This window comes from Ipomoea nil, unplaced genomic scaffold, assembly GCF_001879475.1.
Source record: "Ipomoea nil cultivar Tokyo-kokei standard unplaced genomic scaffold, Asagao_1.1 scaffold3087, whole genome shotgun sequence".
NCBI lineage: Eukaryota > Viridiplantae > Streptophyta > Magnoliopsida > Solanales > Convolvulaceae > Ipomoea > Ipomoea nil.
The window spans coordinates 3,591,202-3,609,764 of NW_017619515.1; the positions used below are offsets into that span (position 1 = coordinate 3,591,202).

General features: G+C 33.9%; 1 protein-coding gene across 1 annotated transcript; it reads left to right on the top strand.

Annotated features, from left to right (window-relative positions):
* Nucleotides 1–737: 737 nt before the first annotated feature.
* On the top strand, nt 738–16,537 carry LOC109166204 (DNA-directed RNA polymerase III subunit 2). Its single transcript, XM_019315105.1, has 38 exons — nt 738–873; nt 972–1,056; nt 1,371–1,492; nt 1,618–1,710; nt 1,955–2,027; nt 2,143–2,233; nt 2,716–2,768; nt 2,884–2,948; nt 3,510–3,615; nt 3,738–3,848; nt 4,472–4,537; nt 5,243–5,281; nt 6,224–6,274; nt 6,356–6,454; nt 7,274–7,333; nt 7,982–8,074; nt 8,572–8,673; nt 8,805–8,915; nt 9,001–9,117; nt 9,811–9,927; nt 10,591–10,671; nt 11,002–11,106; nt 11,181–11,261; nt 11,349–11,480; nt 11,581–11,625; nt 12,473–12,550; nt 12,618–12,757; nt 12,850–12,940; nt 13,353–13,477; nt 13,565–13,700; nt 13,805–13,935; nt 14,179–14,304; nt 14,387–14,442; nt 14,589–14,659; nt 15,041–15,125; nt 15,207–15,310; nt 15,753–15,881; nt 16,111–16,537. The coding sequence occupies exons 1-38, from the start codon at nt 851–853 to the stop codon at nt 16,159–16,161; spliced, it is 3,444 nt and encodes a 1,147-aa protein (XP_019170650.1). The 5' UTR covers nt 738–850; the 3' UTR covers nt 16,162–16,537.
* Nucleotides 16,538–18,563: the final 2,026 nt, after the last annotated feature.

Genomic DNA, 18,563 nt, shown 5'->3' on the forward strand with positions numbered 1-18,563 from the left:
ATTATTGTAGCAATTTTCCCTTAATCCAAATATTTGATATGAACAAAAAATTTATTGAACCAACTTTATAATTGTTTAGTGTTTAATTATTTTATGTTGCTTACTTGTTAATTACTTTACTCATTTTTCAAGTTTTCACAGGAATACGAGTAGGATTTGGATAATTACTTTATTCATATTTTGTGAATGAATCATGAATCTGTAATTATTTAAAATTTGGATAACTTGATCTTTTGTAATTTGTATTACTACTTAGTACTTAGTAGTTGGCTTGTAAGTTTTTTTTTTTATTAATGTGTAAGTTGTAATTATGTAAATTTTATTTAGATTATAGTAATTTTGTAATTCAGATTTTCAGTTTTGTATAATAACTACTCAGTTACTAATACACTTATTATAGTAATTTAGTACAAGTATTGAAGTATACAGTGTACTAAAAGTCTGAAAATCTAGAAAATTAAATTAAATATAATTTATATTTTCAATTTTCAAGATTTTTGTTAAAATTTATTATTTTAAAAAATTTATATTACCCGATTTACCTTCGAATATCCGGCCTAACCCAAACAAAATAAAACTGAAAGGTCAATTTACATTTTAAAATATAATTAGGTTTAAAAAAAACAAATCTAAAATCTAAAATCTAAAATCTAAAATCTAAAATCTAAAATCTAAATGGGCTGAGCCTCGGACCACCTGAACCGATCCGAACCATCTATACATAATACACTCCCCTAGTAGTAAGAGGGGTTTTTGGTTTAACGGTTTCCCTCCCTTAGTCCCTTCGCCCTCCCGAATTATAACCTGACATTCCTTTTGCTCTGCAGCCGACGAACACACACCAATTATCATGGGATACGATGAACAGAATGAGTATGTATACCTTGATTTTCACGTCTCTAATTTACCGACATTCTGTATTCATCTTAGAGCTCCGATAACATTTTTTTTTTGGCTTGTCTGTAATCCAGGAACCCCAAAGTTGACAAGCAATTTCTCTCGTCCCCAGTTAAAAATTTAGTCGACAAGTTTCAGCTTCTTCCCGAATTCTTGAAGGTACTTAATATCTGTTTTAATTTAGTATTATGCTTTTTACTTACCATTGAATAAGTTACCATCTGTTTGTTTGGAGTTTCAAATCAAATTACTATTGGGAGTGTTATGGTAGAAGCAGCAGTGTTATTGAAGGGCCATAGGTGTTTATCTGTGATTGTTAGAAATACCCCCCCAAAAAAAAATCTATGTTCACTTATTTGATTGTATTTTTTTATGCTCTCTCGAGGTACTATACTAATATATGATTTTGTGTTTCATTTTGTTCCTAGTTAGTTTAAAGTTTTCTTCTTTTCCTTTTTATGGATAAATTGTAGGTGAGAGGATTGGTGAAGCAACATTTGGACTCGTATAATTACCTCATTAAGACAGATATAAAAAAGATTGTCAGGGCAAATAATGAGATCAGATCAGCAATTGACCCTAGCATTTTTCTCCGGTGAGTCTTCTTTATCTCTTTAGTAGCCGTTATAAGTACCTCCAACAATTTCATTTTAAAAATTTGTAAACCTGATGTCCCACTACAGTCATGATTGCATACCAAACCCTTTTCATTAATGCCAGGTACACAGATGTTTGGATTGGCGAACCATCAATGATAATTGATGGCGCGACAGAGAAGTTGACTCCACATCAATGCCGGCAATCAGACACCACGTCAGTACCTTTTCATTTTAGTGTCTTTTGTCATTGCTGAGCTCTTTCGTGCTGGATGTGCTCTGGGGATAAGTAGTGCAATTTTTGGTGAAGCGAAATCAAAACTTTATATTGAACTCTATAACTACTCTACCCCCCGCCCCCCCACCCCCCCAAAAAAAAAGTAAAAAGAAAATAAAACAATTAAATACTTATTGCTTCTTTCTATATTTTCCCTCATTGCATGCTTTTTTACTAATTTCAGCTATGCTGCTCCAATATATGTCAACATTGAGTATGTAATTGGGAGTCATGGGCAAATAACCCCTGCAAACAAGGTACCATATATGTTTCGTATTTTTAATTGGTTGATGTTGCTTTGCCTTTTTGAATTTGATATCAAGTCTCTTCTTCTATCTCTGGTGCATGTGCACACTCTGAAACACCCCATAGAAAAAAGTTATCATTGGAAGGATGCCTATCATGCTAAGGAGTTCATGTTGCATCCTGACTGGAAAAGATGAAGATGAATTGGCAAGACTTGGTATGCTTTCTAACTATTCAGATGGATCTGTAGTGTTTTGCCAGCATAGCATTATTCAAATTTGATTGTCTGTTTATAATAATTGATAATGAGGATAATTGTTCACCTTAACAGGTCACTGGATATAGAGCTATGGAATTTTCTTATGAATTAGTCATTTGCCACCAATAACGTTTAAACTTTAAACTATAAAACCTGCTGCTAGACTAGTGTAATTTATTGATTGTATGAGCCAATTAACTACTACTGCAATGATCTAAGCTACAACCTGGCTGAAAAGGGTAGCAAACATATTACATATATGATGATGAACTGTTTAAATTAGTTTTGAAAGGGTAGCAAAATCCTGTTTTAAAAGTGTAGCATGCATCTATGGTAATGAACTTTTTAAATTAGTTTGCATGATGATTATGGTTATTTATTTATTTATTATCTAAGCAAAAGCACTTGCGATTGTTACCTTGTTCCTTTATTTACTTTAGGTGAATGCCCACTTGATCCTGGAGGATATTTTGTTGTCAAAGGCACAGAAAAGGTGGGAAAAATTCTTCACTTCTAACATAGTTTTGAAATTTGTTGTTAATCGTTTTTGTTTGATTTTTATAGTCTATTTTTGACTATAATGGCTGTCTTCTGCTTAATTAATCCAGGTTATTTTAATCCAAGAGCAGCTTTCCAAGAACAGAATAATTATTGATACTGATAAGAAGGGTTGGTGAGTGATTCATATTACAAGATCTATTTGCACTTTTCCTTGATTATTTGTTACTCTATTGCTTTCACTAACTCGTATGGCTCACCGGTGCCACCTAGACCAATAGAGTGATTAAGCTACGGGGGCATGCTTGAAGTAGGAGAGGGGTGTGCTGTCTCTTATCAAACATGTGTTTTCAGATGGATATTTGTATTTTTCATTGGCCTGTAGATTATGGAGTAATAAAGATATTTAGGAGACATTTTATTTCCTGTACAATTCCTTTGGAAGAAATTAGGGGTTTTTATGGGAGTTTTATTTTATTTTTCTTTATACAAGTTGAAGTTCTAGCAGCCTAGTATCTGAGGTGTACTCTTGATATATTATGGTAGTACCCGAAGAGGGGAGAAAATTCCATAATCATTTGTCATCCAAGCTTTTCAATAAGTATTTGTCTTGCTTTTTCCTAATTATTATGGTCCATGCATATGGCTTACATTATCTCAAAACTCTGAAAAAAAGGTTATTGAGTTTATTGTTGGGTTTTATTCATTCAAGATTTTTTTAAAAACTTGTCTCCAGGGTACAAGCATCTGTTACAAGCAGTACAGAGAAAACAAAAAGCAAAACTGTGGTAAAAATGGAGAAAGAAAAGGTTTATCTTGAATTGAATCAATTCAAAACCAAGGTCATCTATTCAACCTTCTATTTTTCTTTTGATGCACCATGCACTGATTTGTTTCTTGCATCTCATTTCATGTTATTACCGATATTGTTAGCTTTACAGGTGAATTTAATTTTTGTATGTAGGTTCCAATAATGGTTGTTATGAAGGCCATGGGAATGGAGAGTGATCAAGAGGTTGTGCAGATGGTTGGAAGAGATCCTCGGTATAGTGCTCTGCTTTTGCCTTCCATTGAGGTAAACTACAGGATTTCCTCTGTGCTCCTTGCTGGGCTTAGAATCTTTTTTTTTTTTTTTTTTTTTTTTTTTTTTTTTTTAAATTGCTTTAAGAAACGGGCCAGAGTTTAGTTTAATAATTGATATGGACTATGAAAGATTAAAATTTAAAGTTTTTTGTCATTCTAACTTTGATTTTTCCTTCAATCTTTGTATCTTTCCATAAACTGTGACATTCTTTTTATTTGCCCTGTGCTCCAACCTCAAAATGTTAATCTTACTCTAAAGCATTCTTGTCAGTATAATTGGAACTTAAGGAATAAAGCGGCATTCTATTTATCACCGGAGAGTTAGTGACCTAGTGTTATCCGTTTTAGCTTATGGTGGTAGATGTCTTTCTGTGATATGTATCCACTAACTTTGCAACTTTTGTCAATTGACGATGGAGTTTTCCTCCTTTTTTCCTTAACCTTGTTTGCCTACATTGATGTCACACTTTTTACCATCGGTTCTGTTTGACAGACATTTACCTATCAATCTTGTGGGTTGAAACTTAATTATCTCTGTAGGTTGAGTCATGGAGATGGTTGAATATTAGAATCTTTTGGCAATCTTTTGTATTTTTCTGTGCTTTTTTATTTCAGGAATGTGCAGACCTTAAGGTGTATACTCAACATCAGGCCCTGGAGTTCCTTGATAGTGATAAGATTGTACGTTTCCTTTCTATTAATTTCCTTTTCACTTGATGATGTAAGTAACCAATTTGTGTGTTAACAAGCAGAGTAATTGCAGATTCTCTGCTGTCTTACCATTTTTACTTAGGCATACAGTGGGGTTTGTTTATGGTTATCTTATTCTTTTTAGAGATCTTGAGTTTTCCCATTTACTCTATTTGTGTGGTGTGTGTGTGGATACTGACCAGGATTTGACATAGTCAATGGAGAGGTTATATGGAAATGTGCTAGTTAGCTTTGTCAACTCACCTGTGTTTTCTCTTTCTCACTTTTCAATATCCAAAAGAAAAGCTACAGTCTTCTTCATTAATAAATTTCCTTACTAGAATTCTTTCCCACTTATCCATAAGAGATAATTTTTTTGCCTTAATTTTTCTGAAAAACGTCCATGTGGTTTGCTTTCCGATTGGTTTAACTTCGGTTGTACTCCTATTTCTTCAATGAACCTAAAGCAAGTCCATAAGATCCTAGGTTTCCATAATTCAAGGGAAGTTGAGTCAAGACTTTAATATCTAATTTGACTTAATGTGAAAGTTAAGAATGTCCAACAGTTATGGATCAAATTTAACATTTTTTGAACTTGTAGTTCCTGGACTCTTCTCAATGAAACTGTCACTTTATATATCTTAACGGAATTTTTGTGTACTCCTTAATTTACTTATTATTTGTTTGTTTTTGCAGCTTAAAGCATTACCATATTCGACTGGATCTGGTGATAAGGTTTGCTTCATCCTCCTAGGTGTATTTAATGAATTTACTTTTGATTTATCAATTAATGTTATACATGTTGGTGCCATGATTATTTAGGAAGTTGTTATGATTAAAGAAGTCTTATTTTATTAAAATTATATTACATAGTTTAAATATTACGAAACTACTAAATAGTTATTTAGCTTGTTACATAGTTTAGTTATTTGGAAGCTACTAAATAGTTATTTGGTTTATTAGTTTTAGTCTTCAAATTAGTTTAGTCAATTTAGTTATTTGGAAACTACCAAATAATTAGTTAGGAATCCTTGTAATCAGCCCTATAAAGGGGACAATTATTTGGAAGAACGAAAAAGCAGAAATTTAATCCCAAAGAAGGTACTAGGGAGTTTTGGGTCTCAAGCAAACCTAGAGTTTCTTTTCCTTTTCATTCTTTTCTTTTGTATTTTCTTGCCTGTGACGTGAGCACATAACATAATGCTTTGCTTTGATACCTCTTTTCATAGACTCCTTACCTCCTTTTTCCGCGAGAAACATAGTGCAGCACTTTGACTGGCAGAATACAGATGAATGTACAAATATGTTTCTATGATAAAATTTTGTCGCTATATTGAATTTGTGAAATGGAGTTATTTACATGCTTCTAGGGTTATTTTTTAAAAAATAATTAGGAAAATTGATTTTTTTTTATATAACTTGAAAATTTGAGGGTTATGAATTTACCACTCGTGGGATTTGTTATCCACTATAATGATGATCTTAAATGGAAATTGATATAATTTTATTGATATATTGAAATATGTGAATGAGTTATTTACATGAATAAGATCTTATATTTAAATCATAAATTGAATTTGAAGTTATTGGTTGTGGAGAATAATTTTTTGAAGTTATTCTACTCAATAATTGTAGCGTGGAATAATTTAACAAGCATTTTTTTTTTTTTAAATTTAGCGAGGGCGTGCATTGAGTATTCTTCGAGACATATTTCTTGCGAACATCCCAGTAAGTTCCACTGCCTTTAGATGATTCTGATAATATATTATATTTTAACATATCTTGGACCTACCCTCTCCTCATATGTAGGTTTATCACAATAATTTCCGCAAAAAATGCATGTATGTTGCGGTGATGTTAAGACGCATGATGGAGGCTATCCTAAACAAAGATACAATGGATGACAAGGTATTTTAGTTGTATTTAGACACATACAGACATACTCTTAGTATTGTTCACCTGAGTGAGGAAACAAGTCAGAAGATTGTGGTGGAATGTTTACTCATCTATTTTTGTGTATAATTTTAATGAAAAAATGAATGTTGTTTTCTCTACTTGTGTTTATTAATTAAAATATATTTTTTGGGATTATTATTGATGCAGTGGATGAGTGTAAGTTATGGATTTCCTAAATTCTATGCAATATTGATCTTTCGCAGAGTCTTTTGTGAGAACAGCTTGGTGTCATTTTCTCTGAATAAAATTTCAATTATCCAAAGCAAAATATATAAAATATTTGTCTGTTCTGTACATTTGCACCCAGTTATGAGGAGTGTTAGCTTGATATATAAAATATGTCTCCCAAAGCTCTTATTGAAGATATGCTAGCACAATGGTTCATGGTAGGTTTAGTTCTTAATACGGCCAGACAGCAATGTAGAATCCTTAAAGTCAACCCCAAGGAATAAAATTTTTGCACATTTTTGAATCATGTAGGGACTTCTTATTTATTTGCTAGTTTGGATTGTATGAGATTCTGATAGTTTTTCTATTATTGCTTGGATTTCATCGGTAAATTGATGAGATTTTGTTTAAAAGATCTTTGTGAAATTTAATGACTTTGCAGCTTTTTGTTGTTGCTGTTGTTTCTATTAGTGTAGTCAACCACTCACACTTTTACAATTCTATTTTATTTTCGTTTTTAATCAACCTTTTTCTAAAAAGGATTGTAGTAATTCAGGTTTTACATTTTATCCTTTTGATATTTCTATATTTTACATTTTTCAGGACTATGTGGGGAACAAACGTCTAGAGCTCTCTGGACAGCTATTGTCCCTACTTTTTGAGGTATTTTCAGAGTGGGTGTTTTATTTCCATGAACATGCATGTATGTAGACCTGACCATGGTCGGTTTCGGTTTAGAACTGGTGGTTCAAGGTTCAAAGACAGCATGAGCGATAACAAAACCTCCCTACTAGAGGTTCCAGTTATGAATTGGAACCATTGTTGCTGGTTCAGTTCTAGTGAGGTTCCAGGGTTTTTTTTGGTAACTTTAAAAAAAAAAATACATTTATCATTTTGGTTATTTAATAACTCAGTTACTCAAAGTTGAAAAAAGTAAAGTTATTGACAATTTAATCAAAGTTATTAAATTGTTAATCCACTACTCAAAAGTTGTATAAAATTATTAAATTATTAAATAAATATAAAGTTAATTTTTGACCTCCTTTTCTCAATTACAATTTAATAAAAGCCATTAAATTATTAACTCACTTATTCAAAGTTAAAAAATAATTAAATATAAAGTTTGGCCTTGCACTTAATTTTATAACAATTAAATCACATACATAACAAGAACCTTAGCCGGGACCTTATAGGAACTGGAACCGAACTGTTCGGTTCTAGTTCCAACAATAACATTTCAGACTAAAACATGGTCACCCCTATGTGTATGATTACAAGATGTGATGTGTTCCATTAAAATTCTTTTTGCAGGATTTGTTTAAGACAATGAATGATGAGGTTCGAAGGACTATTGATGCTGTCCTGGCAAAGCCAAGTCGATCTAGCAGATTGGATATTTCTCAAGTATGTTTTTTTGAACTAAATAGCAAGTCTTAGTGATGTAAAAGCGAAGTGGAAGTTTAGTTTTACTTCATATGGTACATGTGTGGAGAACTTATGGGAATGTTGATGCTAGATCCTTTTGTTTTCCTGAACACCAGACCTTTAAATTTCTTGTTTGTCTAGTAGAATACTGAAAGGAGGGGACTTTGAATGGTCTCTTCTGCGGATGTTATTGTACTGAAACAAGATTCTGAAAGGAAAAAGGGTTCTCAATTTCTGTAGGGCCTTTCTCTTATGTGGTAGATTTAGTGACTAATTCTATTCTTAGTCAGAACAGTTAGGGGAAATTTTTCCCTAGAGATTCAAGTAATTTGTTAAGTTAATGGTTCCAGAATGAAAATTGACTTTTAAGAGGGGTTTTTTTCTGTCTCATTGCCAATCTCTCTGTGTCCTTTTGTATAATATTTGAGTAATGCAAGCACTAATGTTTCTTCAAAATATATACTGTGTTTTCTCAGTATATAGTGAAGGATAGCATTTCCCAAGGACTGGAAAGAACTTTATCCACTGGCAATTGGGATGTAAAACGGTTTAGGATGCACCGGAAAGGCATGACACAGGTACTTATGTCCTTGCTACATCTCTATTACTCAACTAATTGGTCCTCTGACATTTTTTGCCTTGGCCTAGATATGGTCTTGGTGAAATTAGCAACAAAGGTGTTTGAGGGTTACTATAATTTTTGTAACAGGTCCTAAATAGGCTATCATACATAGTATCACTGGGTTTTATGACCAAGGTCCAACCACAATTTGAGAAGTCAAGAAAAGTTAGCGGGCCTAGAGCTTTACAACCAAGTCAAGTAGACCCATTTCCTGAGCTTTTTACTGTAAAACATCTTTTATTCAAATTCTTAATTCAATAAGTAAACACCATCTTAATAACAGTGGGGCATGCTGTGTCCTTGTGATACCCCGGAAGGTGAAGCTTGTGGACTGGTGAAAAATCTAGCCTTGATGACTCATGTTACGACAGATGAAGATGAGCGTCCTATTGTTTCTCTGGTACTTTTCTCTTTCTTTAATTTAATAATATGTAATTCTTGAACATTAGGCTGTATCTACTTTTTTCTGTGTTTATGACTTTATTCGTCACTTTTGAGATGAGTATGCAAAATTATTCTCTGTTAAGTACATCTCTTAATTTGCTTAGGTTCCAATAAACAATTTTGATCAGGTTGTTCAAATTTGCATCTGTGGGTTGCTTTGGTAACCTCTTGGCTCTTGATATAAATGCCTCCCAGACAATTACTTTAGAAATAATACTATAGGCTTAAAGGGCTAGTCTATGTAATCTTTAGTTACAAAAGCTCATATTTGTAGAAGAAACTGCAGAAAATAAAACTGTTCTATTAAAATGGCATACTTATGGTGAGCATTGTGGAAATTGTTTATTTGTTTATTCAGTTGCTAGATTTTGTGCTAAACTTCACAATATTAGTTTTGAATCTATCGTGATTTTTTGGGGATGTTTTTTCTCTCTGCTTAAAGTTCAAAGTTATGTTGTTTGCATTGTTAGAAGATATTGAGGGAGGTTGAGAGAGTAGCTCTCAACTACTCATTTTGAATTTGAAAAGAGTGGTTGAGAGCTTGGTTAATCCTACTACTAGCTTGTATAAATAGTAGTCCTGTATAGTTCCTTTTCATCAGTTCAATATACACAGTTCATGTTATACATGCATGATATGTTTTTTGCAGTGCTATGGGTTTGGAGTTGAAGACTTGGAACTTGTGTCTGGAGAAGAGCTTCACACGCCGAATTCCTTTTTGGTTATATTAAATGGACATATTCTTGGCAAGCACATGAAGCCACAGGTACATAAACACCCATTATATATTTTTCTTTGTAATGAGCGTACGTATACACCCTTGTATATACATTGGTTGGTTTTTTGGTCTGTATGGAAAAGAGACATTACCACAATCTACAAGAAAGTTGGGTCTGAAACAATTGTTTTACTAGATTCTGTATGACCAACAAGGTTGTAGAAGGCACTAGATGGTAGTCGGGCATTTGGGGGGGGGGGGGGGGGGTAGTGCCTAGGCCACATAGGCGGCCGAGTGAAAATAATAATAGGTTCCAACTGCTCTACACAGTCCACAGGCCTGAGCGTTGCCGAGTTGCCATTGCCCATCGTCCAAAACTTCCAGCCATCCAGCCTGGAGGTTTGCGACTCGGCCGCCCGACTAAAAGGTGCCGGGGTGAAATCGCCTCGGCCTAGGGGTACTTTGGCTGATTTTTACAGCACTGATGACCAAATGAATTGGGGCTGCAAGGTGTTGCTGGTGTAGGATTTATACAATGATGTTGGGCAGTATACTTAGGATAAGGAGTGGATCAGTAACATTTTCTTTTCATCCATTTATTATGATTTTGGTTTATATTCTTCAAAGTCTTCTTTTACTGAAGTACTCTTTTTGTCAATAACTTATAAAAAAGTACTTGACTGTAGTTACATTATCTTTTTATGTACATAGTGGTTTGCTAGGGCCTTGAGAAAGCTACGAAGGGCTGGTAAAGTAGGGGAGTTTGTAAGCATCTTTGTGAATGAAAAGCAGGTAAAGTTTCATACGTTTTTCATTTTGGTTATCTTGTTTAATTGCTACCCTCACCTCTCTTTTTCTTTTCTTTTTCTCTATGTTTTTTCCCCCAAATTGCATGGGCTGTTTTGCAATGGATCATGGTTGAATGCAATATTATAGATTCTTCTTTTCGGTTGATTATGACAGCTGCCCTTTGGTTGTCTTGATAGAAAGTTCATTGTATCTTTAACAGATTTCATGAAATTGTTTTTATTTAATAGCCAGTTTTCATGTTCTGTATTCCAGTTGTAAACTGGATGGATTACTGCTATGCAATTAGTAACCCCCAGTAAATTCACCTTGCAGCGTTGTGTGTACATTGCTTCTGATGGAGGCCGTGTATGTCGTCCAGTTGTAATTGCTGACAAGGGCGTGCCAAGGATTAAAGAGCACCACATGAAAGAGTTGAAGGCATTTCTCATAATTGGATTGACTCTCATGTTTGGTTTCTTCTCCTTGTTTAATTATTCATTGTTTTCTTTTAGGATGGTGTCCGCAATTTCAACAGTTTCTTGAGGGACGGTTTGATCGAGTATCTTGATGTGAATGAGGAGAACAATGCACTGGTCTGTATGTTGCCTAGATCTGGGTCGCATTTTCATTTTGGAATTGTCAATTAGAAGGATACTGATTTATAACCGAATGTTTCTTAGATTGCTCTGTATGATAAAGAAGCTACTCCAAGAACAACACATATTGAAATAGAGCCTTTCACAATCCTAGGCGTTATTGCTGGTTTGATACCTTATCCTCATCACAATCAGTCACCAAGGAATACCTATCAGGTTCCCCCCCAACCACCACCACCAAGTATATTGTATTATCTTCATCATTTTATTCTCTTTATTTACCTTGTTAAACTTTCTCTTACTGTTAATTTTATAGTGTGCTATGGGCAAGCAAGCTATGGGTAATATTGCCTATAATCAGGTGAGCGAACTTTTTATTTCATGCTTTCTAGTTCTTGACCATTTTATTAAAAAAAAAAAAATGAATTTTGAAGTGTTATTTTTTAATGTTGATTTTGTATCATTTAATTTTTTAAAGAAGTTTTAATGTGTACTCTCTATTTGTTGAATGTAAATATTATTTCTTTAATTTTTTGACTCTTGCATTGACATTAGCTAATTGTTTTGCCTCTCACTTCTTCATATTATTCTCATTCAGTTGTGAAATTAGACAATTTGTACTGCTTGCCTTGCATATTAGTCTTTTGGATTTGATTAAAATGCATGGGATAAATGCAAGAGGTTCGACGTTGTTGTATCTGGGAGGCTTAGATTGAAGTAGCCTTTACTTTGTTTCTAATATATAGATGTCTAATGGCAAGGTATTTATTTGGGATACTTGACTCCAACAAATTACAACTATGGAAACCTACTAAAAGTCCTTTCGCATTCTTTTGTATTATGAATATAACCAAGGCAAATGATTCACTTCTACTTCCACTTTGCTTGTTTGTTAGAAAGCAAACATTTTCCTTTTTCCCTTTAGGGGGCATATATTGATCTATGTCTTCAAAGTATGTTGCAACTTCCTGTTGACATAGAGTCTGGATGCCTTTGGATTTGGCATATCGTGCTGACCTTCTTTCATAAAATTTATTATCCCTTGATGATAATGCAATGGGTTCCTATTGCTGCCTTTACGTGCCGTACAAAGGGCTTTTAATGTACTGGACTTCTGATGCTTCTTATGCACATAATATTCCATTCTGTATTTAGGCATTTGTGACGTGTTTAACAACTGACATTAACCATTACTTTTGACTTTGCAGTTGTATCGGATGGATACATTGATATACCTTTTGGTATATCCACAGAGGCCCTTATTGACAACTAGAACAATTGAGCTGGTAGGTGTTGTATCTTGTTTCTGATCGGCTGGCATCTTTCCTTGTAAACTAATTATTTTATTTGTAGGTTGGGTATGATAAACTAGGTGCTGGACAGAATGCAACTGTTGCTGTGATGAGCTTTAGTGGATATGATATAGAGGATGCAATCGTAATGAACAAGTCATCTCTTGATCGTGGTTTTGGTCGCTGCATTGTACTGAAGAGGTTCATTAACTCTTGACCAAAATCTATTGTTTTTTTGTGTGTTAAGATTTCAATTTAGCTATTCCCCTATTCTAAATGACTATTTTTAACAGGGTCGCAGCTGTGTGCCAAAAGTACGAGAACGGTGCATCAGATAGGATAGTTAGACCACAGCGAGATGGATATGATGCCGATAGGACGCAGGTAAATTCCTTATTTATACTGCAAGGCTGTAAGCCCTCTAATTTGGAATTTGGAATCTGGAATCTGAAATAAGGGGATGATTTTATCAACTAGTCAGCATCAGCCTTGAAATGCACGGGTGATTATACCTTTTAAACCTGAGTGGATCACTGAATAAGCAATAAAACCTCAGTGATGGTTCCTATGTCTAAAATTTATGGCCTTGTACAGGTGTTAAAAGTTTCATAGGCTGTGTTTTGCCTGTATTAGACACTTTATTCAGATTCTAGATACTAGAGTCTCAGTTATATATCATATTTGATTATGTATTTCTGTTGTCAATCTAATGTTAAATATTCCATATTTAATTTGTAGTCATTGCAAATGGAGAAATGAGCCTCCACTTCATGATATTTCCTTTTTGTTGATCCAGATTCTGGATGATGATGGATTAGCTTCTCCAGGAGAAATCATTAGACCTCATGATGTCTACATTAATAAGGAGTCCCCAGTAGTCACAAGAGGGCCAATTGTATCACCAATGGGACTGGCAGATAGGTCTTTGTTCTGATTTGTTATGTTAATTTTATTTTTTCTTTTTTAATGTGGGTAATAACATAAAATTTAATTAATTTCTGATTCCAGTGCATACAAGCGAAGTATACAATCTTTCAAGTGTGCTGAAGGAGAAACGGGTGTGGTGGACAGAGTAGCTCTGTCCTCTGATAAGAATAACAATTTGTGCATTAAATTTATTATTCGCCATACTCGAAGGCCGGAGGTCGGTTTCTGTTCTAGGCTTGTACTAGAATTGCTTTTTTTCAAGGTTTGAAATTGTTGGTTGGACTTTGAAATGATTCTGTTGGATATATGTGTTTCATCCAGCTTGGTGACAAATTTAGTAGCAGACATGGGCAAAAAGGAGTCTGTGGCAACATTGTCCAGCAAGAAGATTTCCCATTTTCTGAACGTGGCATATGCCCTGATCTAATTATGAATCCTCATGGATTTCCAAGGTAATTGTCCAGCTTTACTCATGACTGTTTGAGGTTTGTCAAAAATCAAAATATGACTTGATGTTTAATTCAAGAGTATGACATTGTATCTCTTAGTAGCCAGATTCTCTGCATCTAGTTTTTTTTATCATGTTTTCTGTCTAGTGAATTGAAAGTTCTTTTTCTATTTTACTGATCTGATAGTTGAAATTCCTACTTTACATGATTGGATAAAACTAATAACTCTCTCACTGTTAATTTCAGCCGAATGACTGTTGGAAAGATGATAGAACTTCTTGGAGGTAAAGCTGGAGTTTCTTGTGGTAGGTTCCATTATGGCAGTGCCTTTGGGGAAAGCAGTGGCCATGCAGACCGAGTTGAAGTTATAAGGTGGTTTACTTCTATTCAACTATTTTAAGTTTCAGACAATCAGGCATCTGAATCGTCCTCAATAACCATCTTTATGTAACAGTGAAACCCTGGTCAAGCATGGATTTAGCTATAATGGAAAGGACTTCATATATGCAGGTCAATTTCCTCCTTTCCTTTCCCTGTTTTACTCCTTGCGATGTGTTGAATTTTCAACTAGTTATTGTATCAATTTTTCTGTTGCATGGTATTTGGAGGCATGTCAAGTTTCCTTTAATTCCCAGCCATCAAATTCTTTTATCCAGGTATTGATGGCACGCCACTACAGGCATACATCTTCATGGGACCAATTTATTACCAGAAGCTAAAACACATGGTGAGACCCTAAAGTCCCAAAATTTCTTATTATTTCAGATTTTCAGCAGAGCGGAATATTGCATCTTTGACTATAGATTGTATTTGAAATTTTGAACTCCTGTTTGCCTGTTTCTATGTCCGAGATGGGCACTAGGACTAAATGGAAACCATGTGTTTACGATATTGTAATTGAACTGCTTGCTCTCGAACTGCATATATTGATGGTACTAATTTATTACCAGATGTTGTAATGCCATTTTTTGCTTTAAGGAAATAGAAAGTTACAAAGGCTATTGTATAAGAATTGACATGTCTTATTTCACATTTCTCTGTATTACAACCTTAATATTTTTATTCAGTACCATTGATATATTAAAAGTGATATATCATTGCTGTTCAGGTCTTAGATAAGATGCATGCTAGAGGCAGTGGCCCTCGTGTCATGATCACAAGACAACCTACTGAAGGAAGAAGTAGAAATGGAGGCATGAAAACCACTGAAGCTTTTTTTCTGGTTTGTTTTGTTTTTATGTCTTAAAACTCCTTAATATTTTATTATATTACAGGTCTCCGTGTGGGAGAAATGGAAAGAGATTGCTTAATTGCGTATGGAGCCAGTATGTTGATATATGAGCGCTTGATGGTTTCAAGTGATCCTTTTGAGGTTCAGGTGAGACAAATTACCAAAGTCTAGATGCTTATTCTAGATATCATTATTTTCTTTGATAATAATGCATCAATTGTTGTTACTGTATTCTATTTGGTTCTTGCATGTTAAGAAATGTGTATTTTGATCACATTGCGATTGTGTAACCAACTGTTTTTAAAGCAATTCTAGTTTCCCGATCCCCAAATAATTTTGTTGTCTACCTCTAATTTATCTTTTTGCATGTTTTGTTGTGCACTGACTTGCTTTTCAAAAAAGATAGTTGCTTTAGTTTCCTCATATAACCATGCCTTTTCATATTGTGGTTGCCATGTTGATCCATATCCGAAGTTTATGTTTTCTGCCATGAGCTTGTGATTAGGATAACCTAATATATTTCTCACTAGTCTGGTGGTTGATCACATAAACATTCTTTCAACATTATTGCTCTTACTTTGAATTGTAGGTGTGTCGAAAGTGTGGTTTGTTGGGATACTATAACTACAAACTGAAGACTGGCATTTGTTCAACATGTAAGAATGGGGATAATATATCTACCATGAAGTTGCCATATGCATGCAAGCTTCTTATCCAGGTATGCTTGGTTGATATTGCTATACCCGCTTAAAATACCCCCCCGACTATTTAAGCTTATTGTGGGTTACAATTGCATCAATATTCTAAATTGCAATTCAGTCTAGTTTTCTGGTTTTTGCTTTTGTGTTTGTAGGCATTTCTCATTCTATTATTATTTTTAACTGTCCCCTACTGTGGAAGTTTGGATTGGTTGTCTTAAATCTTGTTTGATGATTTCATCTTTACAGGAGCTTCAATCAATGAACATTGTTCCTCGCTTGAGATTGACCGAGGCTTGATTTTACTGTATTCTCTATTTCGGCCACAAATTATCTCTCATGGGCGGTCTCTGCAAGAGTGGAGTTTATGCATGTCCCAGAACTCATTTTTCTACTACACATTCACCAGTTACAAGCCGCCAAATTTGGAATGAAGTGAATTAATTTAACATGATGATCTCAAAAGTAGCTAATGGTTAATTAGGGTCTTAGGAATTCTGTGTCTGAAGATGGTCACAGATTTAGTGATCAGCCGAAAGAAGTGAAGAAGAATGTGATAGGAGGAGGCTTATATGTAACCTTTGCTTTTTCTTACCATAAAAATGGTGTTACAGAACACAGATTTTTGAAGTTAGTTGAGAAACTGTAGATAGATTTATCCGCCTTTTGGTCCAAACTTGAATGGTGTTTATTTACACAGTTACTTCATCAAAATTGGTAATTGTTTGGTATTACATGATCACCATATCTCATAATTATACGGAGTATTTATAATTGAGCTTTCATTTGACAATTGTCCGAAATGGATGATTCAATGAGTAAAACATGATTGTGTTATAAAGTTTATAAATTTGTCTTTTTGGTGCGGTTTGTAAAAATTGGTAATTGTTTGGTATTACATGATCACCATATCTCATAATTATACGGAGTATTTATAATCGAGCTTTCATTTGACAATTGTCCGAAATGGATGATTCAATGAGTAAAACATGATTGTGTTATAAAGTTTATAAATTTGTCTTTTTAGTGCGGTTTGTAAAAATTGATAATTGTTTGGTATTACATGATCACCATATCTCATAATTATACGGAGTATTTATAATCGAGCTTTCATTTGACAATTGTCCGAAATGGATGATTCAATGAGTAAAACATGATTGTGTTATAAAGTTTATAAATTTGTCTTTTTAGTGCGGTTTGTAAAAATTGATAATTGTTTGGTATTACATGATCACCATATCTCATAATTATACGGAGTATTTATAATCGAGCTTTCATTTGACAATTGTCCGAAATGGATGATTCAATGAGTAAAACATGATTGTGTTATAAAGTTTATAAATTTGTCTTTTTGGTACGGTTTGTAACATATTACACAATAATGGTTTATCTAGTACATTCTTAATAATAGTTGTATTTCCTTATCATCTAAAAAGGAATTAGGATATGTTAATTGTGATTAACATTAAATAATATTGACTACCGTAAACAAATATAGAGGAATCAAGCAAAATTAATATTAACATTAAAAATTTTGATATTAAATCATAATTTTATTTTTGGTCTTAGATTTATAAGTGATAGTTAATTTGTATTTATTTTTATGTATCAGAACACTTTCATTTAGTCCAGTATTGTTGTGACATGACTATTTTTGGGTCTTCGTCAACAAAATTATTGAAATACAGGTAAATATAAGGATATTTTGATAAATTTTTTTTATACAAAGTATATTAACCTATTTTGTAAATAGAAGACAAAAAATCATGCCACAACAATACTAAGACTAACAGTGTATATTTTGAAAAAAAAAATAAACTGTTATTTATAAATCTAAGACTAAAAGTAAAATTAACTCATATTCAAACTCACAACCTCACCTATGAGGGCTACCACTCTAGACCACGAGATACTTGCAAACTCATATTTAATCGCTTTCAAAAACTCATATTTAATCATAATTTTTATCGAAAAAAATTTGTCATCGATTGTAGAAGTGAGAAAAAGTGGAAGGACACGTGTAACGTGTTAGTGTTTACATTTTTGTGCTAGTGTAGTGTATAAAGGAGTGGCTTTAACCTGAGATTTAGGTTTGTAGCCCAGAAAGGAAGAAAGGAGCGACAGAGAGGTGGGATTTTGTTGAAAGGGCGGTTGCCTCTCTCTGTTTAGCAATGATCCCTCTATTTTCAATTTTCAACAGCCCTTTCGATTTGTTTTTGTTTTTTTTTTTCCCAGAAATAGATACAGAGAGACAGAGAGACAGACTGAGAATATGGAAATGCATCCATATATTCTGGGGGTTGTTTGGTTTATGAACTACTGCTACCAAAGATTCTTTCTTTGTAGCAGCGCAAATTATACTATGGACCATGGTTACGTTGATGTTTTCTTGGCTGTGATGATATCTGTATGTATGTTTCTTCTTTCTGGGCTACTGATCTGGGCACTGAGCTGATCCACCCGTATCTTGGCTTGGCAACCCGGAAGATCCCCGGTTCTTTGCAGCCATGGCGGCGTAGGCTCCTCTTTTGCCCCTCCAATCACACAGATCTGAGCCTAAAACCACCTTCTTCGATCCCTTCCGTTTATGGTTTACTTCAATTTCAAACCCAATGAATGAGGCTGAGAGGCCAGTGATTTCTTTTTTTGCTTTAATAGATGCATCAAACTAGCGTCTTTGCATCATCGTCTTACCCCCCAAC

Excerpts from the sequence above, each read along its gene's own strand:
- LOC109166204 (XM_019315105.1), top strand. The coding sequence starts at position 851 with ATGGGATACGATGAACAGAATGA. Across the intron at positions 1,057-1,370 it reads TTCTTCCCGAATTCTTGAAG|GTGAGAGGATTGGTGAAGCA; the intron begins GTACTTAATATC and ends GATAAATTGTAG. Across the intron at positions 8,075-8,571 it reads GCAGATTGGATATTTCTCAA|TATATAGTGAAGGATAGCAT; the intron begins GTATGTTTTTTT and ends GTGTTTTCTCAG.